The 21,284-nt window shown below is 42.5% G+C and overlaps 1 protein-coding gene across 2 annotated transcripts in view; it reads right to left on the bottom strand.

Moving 5' to 3' along the window:
* The window catches only part of TTYH3 (tweety family member 3), a 162,778-nt gene that overhangs the window by 89,268 nt on the left and 52,226 nt on the right, over window positions 1-21,284 (bottom strand). For both annotated transcript variants that reach the window (XR_004536473.1, XM_033914512.1), the window contains exon 2: window positions 2,777-2,949. Coding sequence is in view for 1 of the 2 variants with exons in the window: in XM_033914512.1 (XP_033770403.1) it covers window positions 2,777-2,949 (173 nt within the window). In the remaining variant the exon portion in view is untranslated. The remainder of the gene's footprint in view (window positions 1-2,776; window positions 2,950-21,284) is intronic.

Raw genomic sequence — 21,284 nt, 5'->3', positions numbered from 1 at the left:
TAAACGCTTGTTTAGATACTGTTAAGTTTTTCTCTTTTGTGAACTACCAGGGCTCCGTGACAGACCTCCTTTCCTATTGTTTCTTGCAATTAAAAAAAAACCCTAAAACCAGTACAGGCTCATCTAGGCATTACGTTGTCAGTCAACATATGCTTCAACATCTCAACGAAGGGAGGGTGGTGATAATGGTGGGGGAATGGGTTGATAGAAGCGACTGTAATAACTTCAAATCTGCACAGTTTTAAGGGCTTATACCTGCCAGTAGATAAAGAAAACCAAGTGCCTCTATCAAATCCTTTAATGGTTCTTTTAAAATGTTTGATCATTTCAATTTAAAATATTTTGCATTCTTTTGAACCCCTGAAATTCTCTTAAACCACCCTGATTGAGAGGCCTCTAAAAGAAGCCATTTTCCTTTCAGAAATGTTCACCTACTGAGGCCTCTCAGCCCTTGGATTGATTTTTTATTTTTTTTTTTTCTATCACTTCCCTGCAGCGCAGATCAAAAGGACCCGAACCTACTTCTAGAAGGAACTGACAATTTTAGTACAAATCAGAAATAACCAATGATTAACTTTTGACATGTGTGTCAATGAAAGTTTAACTCCAGAAGCAGTAAGTTCATCCATACGACAAACTCGAGTTAAGGGCAATCTGAATAAATATTTAATCGTAAAAACATTATAGCGGCAGAAGTATACAGAGAAATTATTCACATGAATAATCTATAACTCTTGACAGATCGAAAGCAATGAAAATAAAAAGTTGGATTATATCCAAAATCTGAATTTGGTAAATTATTGGGCTGATTGAATAGATCTAAGGAGCAATTTTCAGTGTCTTGGTAGAGCCTGAAGGTCTGTGAGTACTTAAACTTCATGTGCAGGGATACCAGATTTTGTCTTTAAAAAAAAAAAAAAAAAAAGAGGATACCTGGCCCCGCCCTGTTCTGCTCCCAGACCATCCCCGCTCTGCCTCCAGCCCTGCCCCCACACGAACCTCATGTCTCCTTCCCCCAGCTCAGGGCCGCATCTGGAGGACCTCTGAGAAAACAAAGGGGAAGTTTTATTTGTGAATTCAGGGCGTTCGCAAGGGCAAACACCCTAACTTCGCGAATATGAAAGCAAAAAGTCATTTGCAATTTTGGGGTATTTGCGGGCTCTCTTTCCCTTAACCCTTATGAATATGGAGGGAGAAATATAGTGCATCTTAGAAAAATAAGGTGGTATAGCATACATTGCTAATTATTTTCAAAGTACATAGGACACTCTCTAAAGTTAAAAGGGGATCGATTCCGTACAAACGTAAGGAAGTTCTTCACCCAGAGAGTGGTGGAAAACTGGAACGCTCTTCCGGAGTCTGTTATAGGGGAAAACACCCTCCAGGGATTCAAGACAAAGTTAGACAAGTTCCTGCTGAACCAGAACGTACGAAGGTAAGGCTGGTCTCAGTAAGGGCGCTGGTCTTTGACCTAAGGGCCGCCGCATGAGCGGACTGCTGGGCACGATGGACCAGTGGTCTGACCCAGCAGCGGCAATTCTTAGGTTCTTATGACATACAAAGATCCATAGACACATATGGGGAGAGTGTGGCACAGTGGATAAAGCTACAGCCTCAACACCTTGAGGTTGTGGGTTCAAACCCACACTGCTCCCTGTGACCCTGGGCAAGTCACTTAATCCCCCCATTGCCCCAGGTACATTAGGTAGATTGTGAGCCCGCCAGGACAGACAGAGAAAAATGCTTGAGTACCTGTAAACTATTCTGAGCTCCCCTGGGAGAATAGTATAGAAAGTTGAATAAATAGTGTGACAAGTTTCAGCCTCTGATACCCAGAGCTGGTATTGTGACATCATAATGCCTCATTCCACCAATGCCTAAGAGCCAACCTCATCAGTGATGTCACAATGGCTTGACTGTCCCATACTTGGCTCACTTTGACTACATTTTGATTTCTACAGTGGCGCAGTGGTTAAAGCTACAGCCTCAGCACCCTGAGGTTGTGGGTTCAAACCCCCACTGCTCCTTGTGACCCTGGGCAATTCACTTAATCCCCCCATTGCCCCAGGTACATTAGAGAGATTGTGAGCCTGCCGGGACAGACAGGGAAAAATGCTTAAGAACCTGAATAAATTCATGTAAACTGTTCAGAGCTTCCCTGAGAGAACAGTATAGAAAACTGAATAAATAATAGTGTGACAAGTTTCAGCCTTTGATAACCAGAGCTGGTATTGTGACATCATAATGCCTCATTCCACCAATAAGAGCCAACCTCATCAGTGATGTCACAATGGCTGGATTGTCCTATACTTGGCTCACTTTGACTACATTTTGATTTCTACAGTGGCGCAGTGGTTAAAGCTACAGCCTCAGCACCCTGAGATTGTGGGTTCAAACCCACGCTGTTCCTTGTGACCCTGGCAAGTCACTTAATCTCCCTATTGCCTCAGGTACATTAGATAGATTGTGAGCCCACAGGGGCAGACGGGGAAAAATGATTAAGTACCTGAATCAATTCATGTAAACCGTTCTGAGCTCCCCCAGGAGAACGGTATAGAAAACTGAATAAACAAACCAACCTGCTTTGGAAATGAGCCTCATTATTTCAGTTTATTTTTATACGGACACACCCTTTTTGCATGCGTTAAAAAAAAATGGCGAACATGAAATGAACGCTTCCTAAGAATAGAAATTAACCCCTTACACTCAAAACATAAACTGGCTAAAACATCTCCATGCAGAACGCCCTCCCTCGCACACCGCAGATTTAACTCACCTGCAGAGAAGCGTTGCGATGATGACACACCAGGCGGTACAACAGCAATCCGCGTTTGTGTGCTCTTCGCTCTTCTGACGGCGGCAGCAGCATAACCAGAAGGAATAGATCAGAAGGAATAAAAGGTCGAGAGCGAGACAGGACAGTGCAATTCCAGTTATAAGCAGCAGGGCCTGCAGTAGCGAAAGAAAAGCCACAGCATTAGGGAAGCTCAGTCATATTCCTAAACCAGTGTCTCTCAAACATTTTTAGATCCGGCCTGTTTTACAAAGCCGCATGGCAACGGCCCCGAAGCCCATAGCGATTTAAAGGGCTTCGGGGCTGCTGCCGCGCGGCTTTGTAAAACAGGCCCTAAACGGAAGAAATGTTTCTCATGGCACATTGTAATTGAAATTATAAAATTGCAAAACCAACCAAAAATTAAATCTGAGCGTTATTTATGGGTAATTGTAACAACGGTGAAACTAAAGCAGATTTATTTATTTAAAACATTTCTAATCCACTTTTATAAACATTTATAATCCGCGACTCACAGTTTAACATACATAGGGCTCCTTTTACGAAGGCGCGCTAGGGCCTTATCGCGTGGAATAGCGCACGCTAGCCGCTACCGCCTCCTCTTGAGCAAGCGGTAGTTTTTTGGCCAGCGCGCGCTAATCCGGCGTGCGCGCTAAAAACACTAGCGCACCTTCGTATTAGGAGCCCATAGTTTTAGACTCATACATTTTAAAAAGAACCACATATAGGCAGATGGAAATTAAGAGGCCAACTGAACCACAGAAATCCCTTTTACTCTGCACAGCCCAACCCAGAAATTTCTGCTGCTGGGGTTAAGCCCTGGTGGAAAAGTTATTGCTGAAGCTGGACCCAGGCAGAGCAGAACCACCGCTGATGGGCTACAAAAAAAAAAAAAAAAAAAAAAGAGTTGTTTGGAATGGAATGGAGCAGGGAATGAAAAGAGAAGGAGAGAGAGAGTGTCTAGAGGAGAGGAAAAAAAAGTGGAAGGGTATCAAAGATACAAACATATACAAGGAAATTTTAAAAAACACATTTTCAGGGAAAACTCAGAGTAAAAAATGAATTACTCAATTATTCTTCCCTTGGCTTCTAAATATCTTGGCCATCATTTAAATTTTCTAAACAAATTTGCACTCTTGCACGGGGTGTTATTTGCAAGGTTTCTGAAACAAAAAACATGGTAATCATTTATTTGAAGAAAGCAATTTTCAAATCTATTTATGCAAGCAAATAGTAATTCATGCATGTAAATTACTGTCTGAAATCTGCAGGCCCTCAGCACTGTTTAAAGTATGTGCTGTTTCCAGGCAACCAGATTTCCAAGATGGCTGCCATAAGTTCTGTGAAGAATTATGGTTTGATGCTTGAGTTTACAAACAGAGTTTTTCATTCCTAGAAATTAAAAAAATAATATAGTAAATAACAGCCGATAAAGACCTGATTGGTCCATCTAGTCTGCCCTTTAATTACAAGAATTACAATTTCATGATTAAAGCGTCTTTTTCTTTGTTATTTCTGGGCCATAAACCTTAGAAGTCCACCCGCTACTGTCCTTGGGTTTCAACTGCTGGAGCTGCCTTCAAAGCTCACCCCAGCCTATCCAAACTGTCTCAAACTTTTGTGGGATTCAGACTGTGATAAGTCTGCCCAGCACCATCCTCATGTTCCAAATTGCTGGAGATCCCCGATCCCTCCCAACCCCATCCTAAACCGAATTGCCATATACAGCAAGTCTGCCTGATACTGGCCTTAGTACTTCAATTTATCCCAATCATATTCTAATTAGAGATCCCCTGTGTTCATCCCACGCTTTCTTGAATTCTGTCACTGTTTTCCTTTCCATTTCTTCCCTCGGCCCTTAAAATTAGGCAACAACACAGTAGACCAGTGGTCTCAAACTCAAACCCTTTGCAGGGCCACATTTTGGATTTGTAGGTACTTGGAGGGCCTCAGAAAAAAAATAGTTAATGTCTTATTAAAGAAATGACAATTTTGCATGAGGTAAAACTCTTTATTTTATTTAATTCAATTTCTATCCCATCCTCCCAGTAGCTCAGAATGGGTTACAAGGTTTATCTTTCTATATATATATAAAATCGGAGGTATGTATGTATGTATGTGTGTGTGTATGTACCGCGATCACGCAAAAACGGCTTGCCCGATTTGAACGAAACTTGGTATGCTGATCCCTCACTACCTGGGGTGATATGTTCTGGGGGTCCAGCGGCCCACCTGCACACGTGGGCGGAGCTACAAACAGAAAATCAGATTTCACCCATTCATGTCAATGGAAAAAATGTAAAAAGCTGCCAACGCAAAAACGGCTTGCCCGATTTGAACAAAACTTGGTATGCAGATCCCTCACTACCTGGGGTGATATGTTCTGGGGGTCTCGCGGCCCACCTGCACACGTGGGCGGAGCTACTAACTGAAAATCAGATTTCACCCATTCATGTCAATGACAAAAATGTAAAAAGCTGCCAACGCAAAAACGGCTTGCCCGATTTGACCGAAACTTGGTATGCAGATCCCTCACTACCTGGGGTGATATGTTCTGGGGGGTCTCGCGGCCCTCCTGCACACGTGGGCGGAGATACAAACAGACAATCAGATTTCACCCATTCATGTCAATGGCAAAAATGTAAAAAGCTGCCAATGCAAAAACAGCTTGCCCAATTTGAACGAAACTTGCTACACATCTTCCTTTTCCGTTTAAGAGATTGCAAATTCCAGTGATACTTGCATTCTCTATCACAATCAACAAATCACAGGGACAGACTATTACATACCGTGGAGTGGATTTAAGATCCCCCTGTTTTTCCCATGGTCAACTCTATGTTGCTTGCTCAAGGGTGGGTTCACCCAAGAATTTATATGTTCTTGCTCCTGGAGGTGAAACTAAAAATGTTGTTTATAATCAAGTTTTCTGTTAGTTGTATTGTATTCATTTTGTCAAATATTTCACATTTAAATTTGAATATTGTACTTTTTATAAAGCTGTAAAAAAATAATTTCATTCACCACTATAAAGTATCTTTATTTGAATCCATTTACAGTGTTATTGCTATAATTAAATACCCGTGCTACGCCGGGGCATCAGCTAGTAGTTTTTAAATCTTTCCTTTTGGCTAAGTCCTAATAATAATATTGTAATTTATAGCTAGAGACATAGGATAAAGAAACTTTTATTTTGCTTTTGTGATTATGATAAACATACTGAGGGCCTCAAAATAGTACCTGGCGGGCCGCATGTGGCCCCCGGGCCGCGAGTTTGAGACCACTGCAGTAGATGGTATAGAGGTCGTTTCCAAATGTTTTATTTTAATATTTTTTCTGTAACCCACTTAAATACATTGTGATAAGCGGTATATAAAGTAATTAATCCAATCCAATCTAATCCAAGCATAGATATCTTGCTGACTCATGTTTCAGCCAAACAGGCTTGCGTCAGGAATTAGCATTTGCCGAAGAACGCCATTGCATTTAGTGTTTAGGTCGTTGTTACTTTAATTGTTACCATGCAATGAATATCCTTGCCGAGTCACATTACTGATCCATGTTAAATGGGACAACATTCTTGAGCAAATACTGACCCCCCGACGCAGGCCGATTTGGCCAAACCATGATTCATGCCGAGTCAGTAAGATATCTATGTTATAATGTTATGTTAAATCAGGTTTTCTATTCCGCCTTTACCTATTCAAGGTCAGATTGCAAGAGGTTGGATCAGTTACCCAGGAAGTTACAATGGACAGTCTGACATGGACAAAATTCAAGCTTGAGCTTCTCTTAAGTCGATTGGTTGAGAAAGAGAAAAGGTCAGTAATATATCTGGGGGCTAGGCCGAAAAGTACTTTGAAGCAGAAACATCCGAATTTAAACTTCACCCTTGCCTCCATCAGCAGCCAATGCAGGAGTCGGTAGGAAGGGATTATATGGTCGAACTTCTTCAGACCCAAAATTAGCCTGATCGCCGCATTTTGCACCAGTTATGATCGTTGGAAGTTCTTCTGGGAAATTGCCAGGTAGGCTATATTACCATAGTCAAGTTGGCTCTATATGGTTGCTATTATTAATACAGTTAGGTTTTAGTTAAAAATACACGGTTATAAGTTCATGTAGGTCATTGTTGGCTCATCATTACGTCCCAAGAGTTGCATTAGACAGTTTAGAAATGGGCTTTTACAATTACCGTTTCAGTTACTTCAGAGATGGCTCCCTATCTTAGTTCAGAAATGCTTTTAAAAGTTTTCTGAACCTGAGATAAAAGATCGTAGTGAAAGTGGGAGTTGGTTCCAGTATTTTGCTAATTAATATTAGATGGCTAAGGTAATATGCCTGGCAGACTCTATATTGTTGCGTGTTGGGAATTTTAAGTGGAAAAGATTTCTGATGGAATGTCTGTTGGAGGAACCCTGGAGTAGGTTGGCCAACTCTGTTAGGTAGTCGGGGGCTTTGCCGGTCAGGATCTTAAAGGCAGTGATGCCTATTTAAACTTGATCCTTGAGATTATAGGCAGCCAATGTAGTTTCATATATGAGCTGAAGTAGTAATAGCAGACTTGTGGTGCCAGTTTATAGAAATTCCCCTAAGTTGTACAAGGTCACAAGGAAAAAGAGTCAGTGGGATTTGAACCCAGACTTCCCTAATCATTGGGCTACTCCTCTACTCCTTTAACCCACAGATTAATATAAGTTAATTTTTCAAGTATTAAAAGTTTTATTACCAGAAGTGTATGAAACAAGCCAAAAACAGAAATGTCCAAAAGGAAAAATGCCCAAAAATCTGAAAATGAACTGAAAATAATTTCCCTGATGTCCTTGGATTTTTTTTAAAGGCATCCACAAAAGAGACATGTAGAATTGTACCCCACAGAAATCTAAACAGCAATCAAGATTTTTGTTTTCCTTCGCATATAAGAGGACCCTTTTATAGGTATGCGATGAAGCTACTAAGCAGTAGATTTAAAACAATCCGGCAAAAATATTTCTCCACACAACGTGTAAATAAACTCTAGAATTTGCTGCCGGAGAATGTGGTGAAATCAGTTAGCTTAGCACGGTTTAAAAAAGGTTTGGATAATTTCCTAAAAGAGAGGTCCGTAGGCCATTATTGAGACGGCTTGGGGAGATCCACTGTTTATTCCTAGGATAAGCAGCATAAAATCTGTTTTACTACTTGGGATCTAGCTAGGTACTTGGGACCTGGGTTGGCCACTGTTGGAAACAGGATACTAGGCTTGATGGATTGTCAGTCTGTCCTAGTACAATTTTTATGTTCTTATGTGAACTAAGTACAGGACAATCAAGCCATTGTGACATCACTGATGAGGTTGGCTCTTAGGCATTGGTGGAATGAGGCATTATGACATCACAATTTCAGCTCTGGAATGTTGCTACTCTTTGAGGTACTTGGGACCTGGGTTCCTGTGCTTGATGGACCTTCTGAATAGCAATTCTTATGCTCTTAATCTGTGAAGACCACAAAATGTAAAGTACACTTAAAGGGTGAAGTAATGAGTGGGCTGGGAGCTTGGCGGGTGGAATTTATTAGCACAATATACTATGCCTTTCTTTTAATAAGTACAATTGTGATAACACCTTTGAGACTTTCTTGAATGCGGTAGAATACTCCCACATACCCAGATTAGCATTTAAGAGCACAGGAAGAAAGTAAAACCTGAAAAACACATTGACTCAGAGGTAAATTATACTTCACATACTTTCTAATACTTGTTCCCCCTTCAAATTCTTGGCAAAATACTTTCTAAATGAATCACCACAACAGACCCCCAGGGACCTATTCCACATCTCGTACTGTCTACATGATTCCAAATGCCGTCTTCAAGGTATAAAATCGTAACTAGGGCCATTGGACAAAACCAAAAACAATTTGCTTATATTCTGGAATCAAGCCTGGCTCCTAGCTCCACCTATTAAGGTGTGCTAGAAAGTTCCTCACAACCCCCCCCCCCCCCCCCCCACAGACAATATTCATTTCACAAGGAGCACACACAATAAACCACAAATATTACCAATATCAATATAATTAAATATATACAGGTGTATCCTCATTGTGTAGTCATAAGCTATTAAGAGCATAAGAACATAAGAATAGCCTTACTGCATCAGGCCAATGATTCATCCAGCCCTCAAAACCCAAATAGTAGCATCATTCCAGAATCCCAAAGAATATCAAGATTCCATGCAGAATCTCAAAAGAGTAGCAAGATTCCGGAACCCCAGATAGTAGCAACATTTCGGAACCCCAAAGAGTATCAAGATTCCGTGCAGAAATTCAAAGAGTAGCAAGATTCCGGAACCCCAGATAGTAGCAACATTCAATAACAGACTATGGACTTTTCCTTTCTTAAAACTAGCTACGTTAACTGCACAACCTCTGGCAATGCCTTCCAAACCCTGCCTGAAAAAAAAAAAAACAAAAACAAGGATTAACATTTACAGAAATGACACGAAACAAAATGTTCTGGCCACACATCCCTAAATGACCTTTATTTGCCATCATGTTAAAAAGATACAAGGAATGAGATGACTTCCTTATGAGGAAAGGGTAAAGCGGTTAGGGCGCTTCAGCTTGGAGAAGGGATGGCTCAGGGGTAATATAATAGAGGTTTATAAAATACTGAGTGGAGGGGAAAAGGGTAGATGTGAATCGCTTGTTTTTCCAAAAGTACTAGGATTAGGGGGCATGCAATGAAGCTATTAAGTGGCTGATTTAAAACAAACTGGAGAAAATATTTCTTCACACAACGTGTAATCAAACTCTGGAATTTGTTGCCAGAGAATGTAGTAAAATCAGTTAGCTTGGCGGGGTTTAAAAAAGGCTTGGATAATTTCCTAAAAGAGAAGTCCAGGGTCATTATTGAGATGCCTTGAGGAAATCCACTGCTTATTCCTAGGATAAGCAGCATAAAATCTGTTTTACTACTTGGGATCTAGCCAGGTACTTGGGACCTGGGTTGCCACTGTTGGAAACAGGATACTGGGCTTGATGGACCTTCAGTTTATCCCAGTATGGCAATTATGTTTTTGCCTCTATGGGCATGCTTTCCAACAAGTACCAAAAAGCAAGTTGTATTTGTGGTGTGAAAGACATCATTTCAGAAAGTGTGGAACAAAAACCTACTTTGCTGGCCAAGAAGTGGAAATAGGTACCTAAAGAAACCTTGACAGGTCCTACCAACCAGTCTCTTGCTGAAATCTCAAATCCGATTTTAACATTAAGGCTTCTACAAATAAGTACATGTACACCCAGTGGTCTCAAACTCGCGGCCCAGGGGCAACATCTGGCCAGCCAGGTACTATTTTGAGGCCCTCAGTATTTTTATCATAATCACAAAAGTAAAACAAAACAGTTTCTTGATCATATGTCTCTTTAGCTATAAATTACAATATTATTATTAAGACTTAGCCAAAAGGAAAGATTTATAAACTATAAAGAGTTTTACCTCATGCAAAGTTGTCATTTCTTTAATAAGACATTAACTATTTTTTCTGAGGCCCTCCAAGGACCTACAAATCCCAAATGTGGCCCTGCAAAGGGTTTGAGTTGGAGACCACTGGCCTATAGGAAGAGGAGATGCAAATGTTAAGAGCCTTAGCCAATAGAGGGAGAGGAGAAGATAGTGGATGCTGTGGATTGGTCATTTGGCCTTTATCTGCCATCATGTTACTATGTTTCCATAATCATAAAGTTCTATGACATCACAATGCAGGTGTAAAGAGCCTTAGCCTATAACAGTGGTCTCAAATTCGTGGCCCGCCAGGTCCTATTTTGAGGCCCTCGGTATGTTTTATCATCATCACAAAAGTAAAATAAAACAGTTTCTTGACCATATGTCTCTTTAGCTATAAATTACAATATTATTATTAAGACTTAGTCAAAAGGAAAGATTTATAAACTATAAAGAGTTTTACCTCATGCAAAGTTGTCATTTCTTTAATAAGACATTAACTATTTTTCCTGAGGCCCTCCAAGGACCTACAAATCCCAAATGTGGCCCTGCAAAGGGTTGGAGTTGGAGACCACTGATGTACACTAAACCTCTTCCGCTTTGCCTACTGGAAGAATGTACCTGAAGCAAACCATTTGAATATTGCACTCACATTTTTAGTAGAAAGGGGCTGAGCTATAGAGGAGTCTCCATATGACTTTTGGGTCATACTTTATCGCAAAATTTGCCAACAACTGAAGAAAAAAAAAGGGTGGCTAAAATTAAAGCAGTGTTTTAGTTTGCAGCCTCCACGTGGAAAGGATCACCTACTGAGAGGGGAATTTCATAAAAAATTTCTCAGTATGAAGGGCACTTATTTGTAGCCTATTTTATAGAGGCACACGGAGGGGCGTAATCGTAAGGAACGTCTAAATTCGTTTTCGTCTAAGTCGCAAGTCGTCCAAAGTAAAAAAACAGCTTAGGACACATTTTCGAAAAATCCGTCCAAATTTTTTTCCGTTTCAAAAATCGTCTAAGTATACGTCCTGCGGATCTGATCGTCTAAGCCGCTAAATCGTCCATCTATATACCACATTTTCGTCCACCTTTTCATCCAAGTCAAAAACGCCTAGAACTAGTTCTGTTGAACGTGGAAGGGGTCTGCAAAGTGATGGACTGAATACCCAGACATGGCACCTAAATAGTGGGGTACCTTACAGGGCACTACTGTGAACTTCACAAAAAGGGTGCCATGAATTCATCTCACTACAGCTCCCTTATAGGTCATGGTGAGCCCTCCGAACCACCTCCAGAATCCCCTAGACCCACTTATCTACCACCTCAATAGCCCTTATGGCTGCAGGAGCCACTTATATGCCAGTAAAGAAGGGTTTTGGGGGTGTATAGGGGGAGTGCACATATTGTAATATCAATGCAGTGATTACAGGGGCTTATGAGCATGGGTCCTCCTCTCCATGGGTGCCTAACCCACCCCAAGACAACTTAAGACGCCTCTGTGCAGCACAACTAGGCTTTCCTATTCCAGGCTGCCAGGTGATGATTTTCTAGAGGCACAATTTTCAAGTTATGATTAATATTTTTATGGGGGGGGGGGGTCGGTGATCATTAGGGTAGTGGGTGGGGGTCTGTATTATGTGTTTGCAGTGCTTATCTGGTCACTTTAGGTGGTTTTTTTGTGACTGGCAGGGTTAATTTTGTTTCCGATAAGATCCCAGCTCATTTCAAACTTTGTAATCATCATAACTCATTCAGTCGTGACTTGCCTGCTGTCCCCTATCTCCCTTACTTTTCATCCATTTTTTGTGTCGCTGAAATGTTACCTGAAAGCCTGTTTAGAGAGAGAGAGAGGCTGAAGTACTCATCCCACTGTATGAAATCAGCTTCCTCTGGAGGGCCCTGGTGATTTAAAACGTCATTAAATTAGGCTTACCCAAAACTAGCAACTTGTCAAAAGAGAAGTCTTGCAGAACACCCAGACGGCCTCCTTGCATTGCTGGGAGTCCCTAATTTGGATTAGAGAATGACACGGTGACAAAATTCGTCACCGTTCCCGTCCCCGCGGATAATCGCGGGAAATAATCCCATGTCATTTTCGGTTCACACACAACCCCGTGAAAGACAAAGGCACGCGCCGACAACTGAGCGCAAGACGGAGGCGCACGCCAAAGAAAATTACAGTTTTTAGGTGCTCCGACGGGGGGGTTTTGTTGAGGAGCCCCCCCAGTTTACTTAATAGAGATCGCGCCGGCGTTGTGGGGGGTTTGGGGGGTTGTAACCTTCCACATTTTACTGTAAACTTAACTTTTTCCCTAAAAACAGGGAAAAAGTGAAGTTTTCAGTAAAATGTGGGGGGTTACAACCCCCCAAACCCCCACAACGCCCCCACAACGCGGCGCGATCTTTATTAAGTAAAGTGGGGGGGTTCCCCCCCACACCCCCCCTTCGGAGCCCTAAAAAACAGTAATTTCCTCCGCGCTGCGCTCAATTGTCTGCGCGCACCTTTGTCCCGGCATGCTTTTGACCTGACACCGTCATTTTCTAGTGTCTATTTCAACCTCAGTCCTTCTACACCAGCATTCTTCAAAGCAAAGTTTGTGGGTCAGTGGTTGTGGCTATTCATACTCTGATTCTTCCCTCTCTCCTTAAAGAATGACATGAAGATGGTTTCCCGCGGTTATCCGCGGGGGACGGGAACGGTGATGAATTTTGTCACCGTGTCATTCTCTAAATTTGGATCTTAAAGCAAAACACAGAGTACCCGGAGCTATTCCCGAAAAAAAGCTTCCTGAATGGATCAGCACCCGACAGAATGAAAAACATAGCCGTAGGATAACAGCTGCCGTCAGATTTCCTCTTGCAGAAGTGGTGGTATCTTTAAGGATAATAAAATGTCAAGTTTTCTAAAGATATGGGTTCTTCTTCTTACACACGATTACTGCAGGCTGAAGAAATCAGGGCTAGATTCTTAAAACTATGCGGTAAAAACCGATGGACCGCTGTTGCAGCCGATACTGTAGTGATTTCAAAAAGGCGAGTCATTCTCAAAAAAACGTGCATGCGAATGAGGTTGGCGGAAAGTAGCGAGGGCTCGCTAAATTTACATGAGATGAGTCACTTGTGATAGAAATCGGCACTTGCGCGGAATACACCACGAACGAGATGTAAATGCGCGCCTGTGCCGAGAAAAGCAATGCCGTGAGCACACACATTATTTGAGCATAATATATGCTCACGTCATAGGCGCGCGACACATGCGGCTGTAGCCGTTGGGCGCTCATGTCGCAAAAACTGATAAGAGCTACTATAATTCATGTAAATCTTGTCATTTGTTTTTAAAGTCAAATTTTATCATGAACCACAGCCAGAAATACATAAGACACGGCTATAATATACGCACTGAAGAAGCATGCTTTTTGTCCACCCCTCCCCCCCCCAAAAAAAAAGACTATAATTTATATTAATCATGTAATTTTTATTTAGTTTCATTAGCCACAGTCAAAACACACACTGGAGATGTGCTTTTCACAATGCTGGCACAGTACCGGCACCCCCTGGACCATTCCCCTTTTGCCCGCCAAAAGCCGACACCACACTTGGAGAATCACTCGGCGATGTTGAAGAATCGACCAGAGTGCTCGTTTAAATACTGATGAGCCCATTTGCATGGAAGAATCAGAGACTGCTAGGAAGCTCGGAAAAGACCACGATAAGCCGTTCTGATAATCCGCCGCTAAAATGCATGCAAGCTATACCGGCTGGAACTGGTTTAGCGACCGCCTTAAAGGCAACCTTAAGTTTTAAGAACCTGGCCCTCAGAGTTTATAGGTTCTGACTTTCACAGGTTAGTAGTTAAGGAACGCGACAGCATTGTATGTTATCTCAGGATCTTATTGATTCTGTAAACTGCGCCGTTTGATCATCCAGACCGCTAAGTTGTCTATCTTTATACCCCATTCTCGTCCAAAAATTCGTCCAAGTCAAAAACACCTAGAACAAGACCTTTTGGACGTGGGAGGGGCCAGCAATGTGATGGACTGGACACCCAGACACGGCAAAAGAGTAGTGGAGCACCTTACAGGGCACTGCTGCGAACTTCACAAAAAGGGTGCCATATAAACTTCTCACCAGAACTCCCTTATAGGTCATGGTGAGTCCCCCAAAACCTACTAGACCCATCTGTCTACAACCCCAATAGCCCCAGACTACTTAAGCCACCTCTGTGCTGCTCTACTAGGCATTCCTATGCCAGGTGCTGATGTTCTGGAGCAGTGGTCTCAAACTGGCGGCCCGGGGGCCATATGTGGCCCGCCAGGTACTATTTTGAGGCCCTCGGTATGTTTATCATAATCACAAAAGTAAAATAAAACCGTTTCTTGACCATATGTCTCTTTAGCTATAAATGACAATATTATTATTAAGACTTAGCCAAAAGGAAAGATTTATAAACTATAAAGAGTTTTTACCTCATGCAAAATTGTCATTTCTTTACTATTTTTTTCTGAGGCCCTCCAAGTACCTCCAAATCCAAAATGTGGCCGTGCAAAGGGTTTGAGTTCGAGACCACTGTTCTGGAGGCAAGCATGTACGTTTTTATTCCTATTTTTATGGTGTTTTGTGTGTGTGTGTGGGGGGGGGGGGTCAGTGATCACTGGGGGAGTGTGTGGGGGTCTGTACTTTGTGTCTACAGTGGTTATCTGGTCATTTTTGATATCTTCTGAACACTTAGACCTGCTTTTACATTGCCTAAGTCACAACGTACAAGTTCCGTCCAGGCAGCCTCGTTACACTTTCGGTTATATTTGCAGTGCGACTAAGTCCAAGTTAGCCCACGTCCCGCCCTGACCACTCCTCCTAAAACGCCCCTTTCAGCTCTGGGCGTACAGCAGCACTGAAAAGGTCTAAGCTGTTTTTAAATATGTCTAAAACCCGTTTTGGTTATCGGCACTTAGATGACTTGTCTTATTAATAGTCCAAGTGCCAATTTTAGACGTATTTCCATTTTGATTATGATCCCCCTATTCTTTTCGTGAACTGAAACCTACAATAAACCACTGGAATTACCGTATTTTCACATAGATAACGCGCACCCGTGTAAAACGCGCACCCGGGTATAGCGTGCAAAAAACACATATTTATGTACATAAATTTTTATATACCGCGCCCACCCGTATACCGCGCATGCTGCCCGACTCTCCTTTTGCCCGCCCCGACTCTCCTCTGGAGACCCTGACTCTGTTTTCGCCCGCCCCGACTCTCCTTTCCTCCTTGAAGTCCTGTCCCTACCCTGAAAGCCTAATGCCCCCCCCCCCGACGTCCGATTCACCCCCCCGCAGGACCGCTCGCACCCCCACCCCGAAGGACCGCTCGCACCCCCACCCCGAAGGAGCGCTCGCACTCCCACCCGAAGAACCGCTCGCACCCCCACAGCCTCACCCCCCTCCCCCATGGAGAAGCTGTCTACCTTGTTTCCGGATGCCAGCGAGCCCAGCTGTTTCCTCTGCCGGCGGTCCCGCCCCTTCTCTGAGCCCTGCTGTGCTGCTTTTTCTTCCGGCGGTCCCGCCCTTTCTCTGACATCAGAGAAAGGGCGGGACCGCCTGAAGAGGAAGCAGCGCAGCACAGGGCTCTGAGAAGGGGCAGGACCGCCGGCAGAGGAAGCAGCTGGGCTGGCATCTGGAAACAAGGTAGACAGCTTCTCCATGGGGGAGGGGGGGAGGCTGTGGGGGTGCGAGCGGTCCTTCGGGTGGGGGTGCGAGCGGTCCTTTGGGGTGGGAGTGCGAGCGCTCCTTCCGGGTGATGAATCGGGCGTCGGGGGGGGGAAACTATGTAAAAAAATTTTTGTACAATGCGCTCACACGTATAACGCGCAAGGGTATGCGCGGTTTGTAAAAACCACGTATAACGCGCGCGTTATATGCGATAAAATACGGTACTTTCCTTCTGGTTTCTGAGATGGGGACGAAGCCATAACTATGTTCCTAGAGAGAAATTCAGACAAACTCATGGCCCAACAGAGGCACATTGGACAGGACAAGAAATTCTCTCCAGCTACCTATTATGACTAATTTTGCAAAAGGATCCAGTGGTGATTAACAATTAAATAACAATAGCTAACGCAGGAAAGTTCACAATCAAAAGATTTACCCCTAAGGTGCACCTATTTACTCCCAGGCAGCTTTCCGGAGGAAAACGGAAAAAAGTAAGCACTTCCACAGCCCAGAGTGCTTTGGAAATGTTCTCTCACAATGACAGGGCAGGCAACCTTCCCTTCATTTCAGGCCTTTAGGGAAAATAAAGGTCGCCAAGCACAGGTCAAACAGTGGCAGGAAAAAGCCTGGCTGAGAGTCGTTTCTGACTCAGATTAGTGGGGAAATTTGCCATGCACGATGAAACTTTTTCAGATGCACAATGCTAGCTGATATCCGTGCAATTAATCACAGTTATTTGTGGGGGGGGATATACCATTTTCTGGAGTTGCAAATGCAACAGATATCCAATTAAAAAAAAAAAAAAAAATTGGATAGTTTTCAAGATAAACCCACAATGTGCTTTCTATTTCATACATTCTTTAAGATCGAATTGTAACCCACAAACATATCCGTTTTGTTTTTCATTAATCCTGAACAAAAAGGCTAACGATTAATTGATCACACATGCATAGCTACCAGAGTGCTGAAATAGATGTTTTTTTTACCCCTCCTTTCCCAAAATCACACTAGCGTTTTTTAGCATCAGCCATGGCGATAACAGCGTGGTTTTGTTAAAGGGGGTGGGGGTTGCATAATGAAGGGGTTTGGACTATCAACCCATTTTATTCCAGAAGGTGACTCACTACTCAGAAAACAGTAAAGTGGTTTATTTTTTTTTTATTTAGCTTTCTGTCCCCCCCCCCCACTCACACTTCAAAGCCCAAGGCAGAGAAAAGATCTTCACAGTGGGTGAGGGTCCTGCAGCTCCAGATCAGAAACACTCGCACTCTGAAAGAGAACATGGAAAACCAGCCAAGAGCCACCACACTCAGAGAGGGAGGGGGGGAAGGACAAAGACGTATGCTTTCTCCCTGATCTAACTGACTAGACCAGGGGTAGGTAATTCCGGTCCTCGAGAGCCGAAGCCAGGTCAGGTTTTCAGGATCTCCACAATGAATATGTATGAGACGGATTTGCATGCACTGCCTCCTTGAGATGCAAATCTATCTCATGCATATTTATTGTGGATATTCTGAAAACCTGACCTGGCTCCGGCTCTCGAGGACCGGAATTGCCTACCCCTGGACTAGACACAATCCCCGTCTTCTATTAAACTGCACTAGCAGTTTTTAGCGCAGAGCCGCGCTGAATGGTCCGCATTGCTCCCGACGCTCATAGGAACTCTATGAGCTTCGGGAGCAGTGCAGGTCATTTAGCGCGGCTCCCCATGCTAGAATCTTAATAGAAGAGGCCTAATGTTTAGGGCAGGGGTAGGGAACTCCAGTCCTCGAGAGCCGTATTCCAGTCGGGTTTTCAGGATTTCCTCAATGAATATGCATGAGATCTATTTGCATGCACTACTTTCAATGCATATTCATTGGGGAAATCCTGAAAACCCGACTGGAATATGGCTCTCGAGGACCGGAGGTCCCTACCCCTGGTTTAGGGTTATCATATGGCTCCAGAAAAAGGAGGACGGATTGAAACATCCGGGTTTTACTTCCATTGATTTCAACAGCCCAGAGGTCTCTGTCTGTCCTCTTTACTTCCATTGTTTTCAGTAGAAATAAAACCCGGATGTCTCAATCCGTCCTCCTTTTTCTGGACCCATATGGTAACCCTAGCCATGATTGCTTCATTGATATTTTAGAATGATCCATCCAAAACCCCCCAAGATATTTAATTCTTGAAAAACAAGAAATCATGACACAAAGTGGTTACGGCGCCAAGTTCAAAGCATTAAATTTTGCAAAACAAGAGACAAGGCCCTGGTTCCCATGGACTTGGCCACTGGCTTCTATAAATTAATTCATATCCTAGAAAAAAATTTATTGTACCATGTTACATTTTGAGACCTACCTACCCTACCTTACCTACATGAAAAAATTCAAACACATCACACCTCTCTAACAAAAACTTAATTGGCTGAAAATTGAGAGCCAAGTACTTTTCAAATTCGGATGCCTCTTCTACAGAGTTCTGTACGGTCTACTGCCCAACTACCTCACCAATCGGTTCACATTCGTCAGACCCAGACGCTCTACTCGACCTCAATCATTCTTCGCCTGCCCCTCAATTAAAGGATGCACCCATAAGAGATTCATCAACAGACTCCTACCCTACCAAGAAGCCTCCAAAGATCCCGAATGGAGCCAACTGGTCAGAACATCAACCTCTTACATGAATTTCAGAAAGCTCCTCAAAACGCTCCTCGTCCCCAAACAGGATGACCCACCTTAAATCTTTCCTTGAAAAGACTCCCGACCCCTTGACTCTCTATTTCACGTTGTTGCTCTAAGACAGGGATCTCAAAGCCCCTCCTTGAGGGCCGCAATCCAGTCGGGTTTTCAGGATTTCCCCAATGAATATGCATTGAAAGCAGTGCATGCCCATAGATCTCATGCATATTCATTGGGGAAATCCTGAAAACCCGACTGGATTGCGGCCTTCAAGGAGGGACTTTGAGACCCCTGCTCTAAGACTATGAACATTCCTACCTAGTTATCTTCCTCCCTTCTTATAAAATCCTGCTTAACCTCGCTCTATGCCAATGGTCTCCAACTCAAACCCTTTGCAGGGCCACATTTTGGATTTGTAGGTACTTGGAGGGCCTCAGAAAAAATAGTGAATGTCTTATTAAAGAAATGACAATTTTACATGAGGTAAAACTCTTTATAGTTTATAAATCTTTCCTTTTGGCTAAAATCAGGGGTAGGGAATTCCGGTCCTTGAGAGCCGTATTCCAGTTGGGTTTTCAGGATTTCCCCAATGAATATGCATTGAAAACAGTGCATACAAATAGATCTCATGCATATTCATTGGGGAAATCCTGAAAACCCGACTGGAACACGACTCTCGAGGCCTGGAGTTCCCTACCCCTGGGCTAAGTCTTAATTATAATATTGTCATTTATAGCTAAAGAGACAAATGATCAAGAAACTGTTTTATTTTACTTTTGTGATTATGATAAACATACCGAGGGCCTCAAAATAGTACCTGGCGGGCCGCATGTGGCCCCTGGGCCATGAATTTGAGACCACTGCTCTATGCTATCTATACAATTTTCAGTCCTTTCTCCATTATTGTAATTCACTGACTCTACTCGGCCACTTTTCCTGTAAACCGCCTTGAACCAAAAGGCTTTCGCGGTATATAAAGATTTATGTTATATGTTTTCTTGAGGAAATTAGCTTTCGGGTGACTGTACAAGGAAACTTACCGTACTTTAAGTGGGTTTTCATCTGACACTTAACAGAAGCAACTCCATGTATGCATCACAGTTCAAAACAGGCATTTTAATAGATTTACGTACAGGATGTTTTTTTCTCCTCCAAGTTTCCTCTGTTAACAGTGCCAGGAAAGCACAACTTCAAGACAGTGGACCATGAAAGCTAGCCTTGTCCTCAGGGCCGTATTTACAGAGAGCAGTCATATGCAGCAAGCAAGCTCTGGGAAATTCCTGGCTTTATGGCAGCAATGGGCCAAGCAAAGGGATGTCATGTTTAAAACAAAGAGACCGTTACTAAGGCAGCTTTAGATTCTATGCCCAAGGCGTGAAAGCCATTAATAAAAGGCAGGAGAAACATATATGCACATGAATGGAACAAAATTAAAATGGTAAGCAACATTCTGAATAGCATAAAGCTCTAAATTTGGCATTTAAAAAAAAAACCAATTAATACATTTCAAGATCTATAAAAGAATCCTAAGCGTTGCTCCAATCCATTCAACCGGAGGCATAAATTCAAAGAAAAATCGATGGATTGGGCCCAAACATGTAGGGAAAAGGGGTTGGGGGAGCTTACATCTGGAATGTAAATGCATATTTTGGTACTTTTTACTTAAGTAGAAGTAAAAAGTATACTTAAGTAAAAGTAAAAAAATATAATAAAACACAAAAATTTACTCAAGTAAAAAGTGCCTAAAATAATACTTTTTGAGTAAAAAGTAAAAGCACCGCAGCTACAATATCTGTTCATGTTATGTTATATGTAGTCTTATAACCTGCCAAATCCTCAGAAATAGAGTTTAAGGCAGGTTATCATCAAGAATTGCTACCGGCTTCAGCTTCATCTCCACTTTAAAGTGACCCAACTCATCTAACCAGCTCAAACACAGGCAACTCCACTGTTCTTATCTGCTATGTTCGCTGAACAGCAAAATTTAAGATGAAATGATCCACTGTTTACATGATAAAGTTTGCAATAGCAAAATCCTGCTCCCGGTTTTGCTCTTTCATTTGGTTTACTGAGGAATTGTCATCTACATCTCCCTTACACTTTTTACTACTACTACTATTATTATTAAGAAAAAGTAGTAAAAGTCTGCAAAATTATTACTTCAATAAAAGTAAAAGTAACAAATATTATCCTGTTCTTCTTTACAAGTAAAAGAATCAAAAACTTTTACTTAAGTCAGGGGTGTCAAAGTTCCTCCTCGAGGGCCGGAATCCAGACGGGTTTTCAGGATTTCCCCAATGAATATGCATGAGATCTATTAGCAGACCATGAAAGCAGTGCGTGCAAATAGATCTCATGCAGATTCATTGGGGAAATCCTGAAAACCCGACTGGATTGTGGCCCTCGAGGAAGGACTTTGACACCCTGACTTAAGTATAGTAATCCGTTATATTTGCTTAAGATACTATACAACATTGGCCACTGGAAATGATCTCAGTCTAATACGTCTAATGTGTTTTGGGGTGGGGGAGGGTGCAGGGAAAACTTTGGGTTTCATTTTTTAACTTTGGGTTTCATTTTTTAAAATTTTGTTTCTTTATGCACATAAATAACATTTTATACAAATGCACATCCTTAGTGGGTGGTAAGAG

Source organism: Geotrypetes seraphini, chromosome 11 (assembly GCF_902459505.1).
Source record: "Geotrypetes seraphini chromosome 11, aGeoSer1.1, whole genome shotgun sequence".
NCBI classification, from domain to species: Eukaryota; Metazoa; Chordata; class Amphibia; order Gymnophiona; family Dermophiidae; genus Geotrypetes; species Geotrypetes seraphini.
Note: the sequence above shows the minus strand (reverse complement) of the source record. Positions and strands in the feature narration are given on the sequence as shown.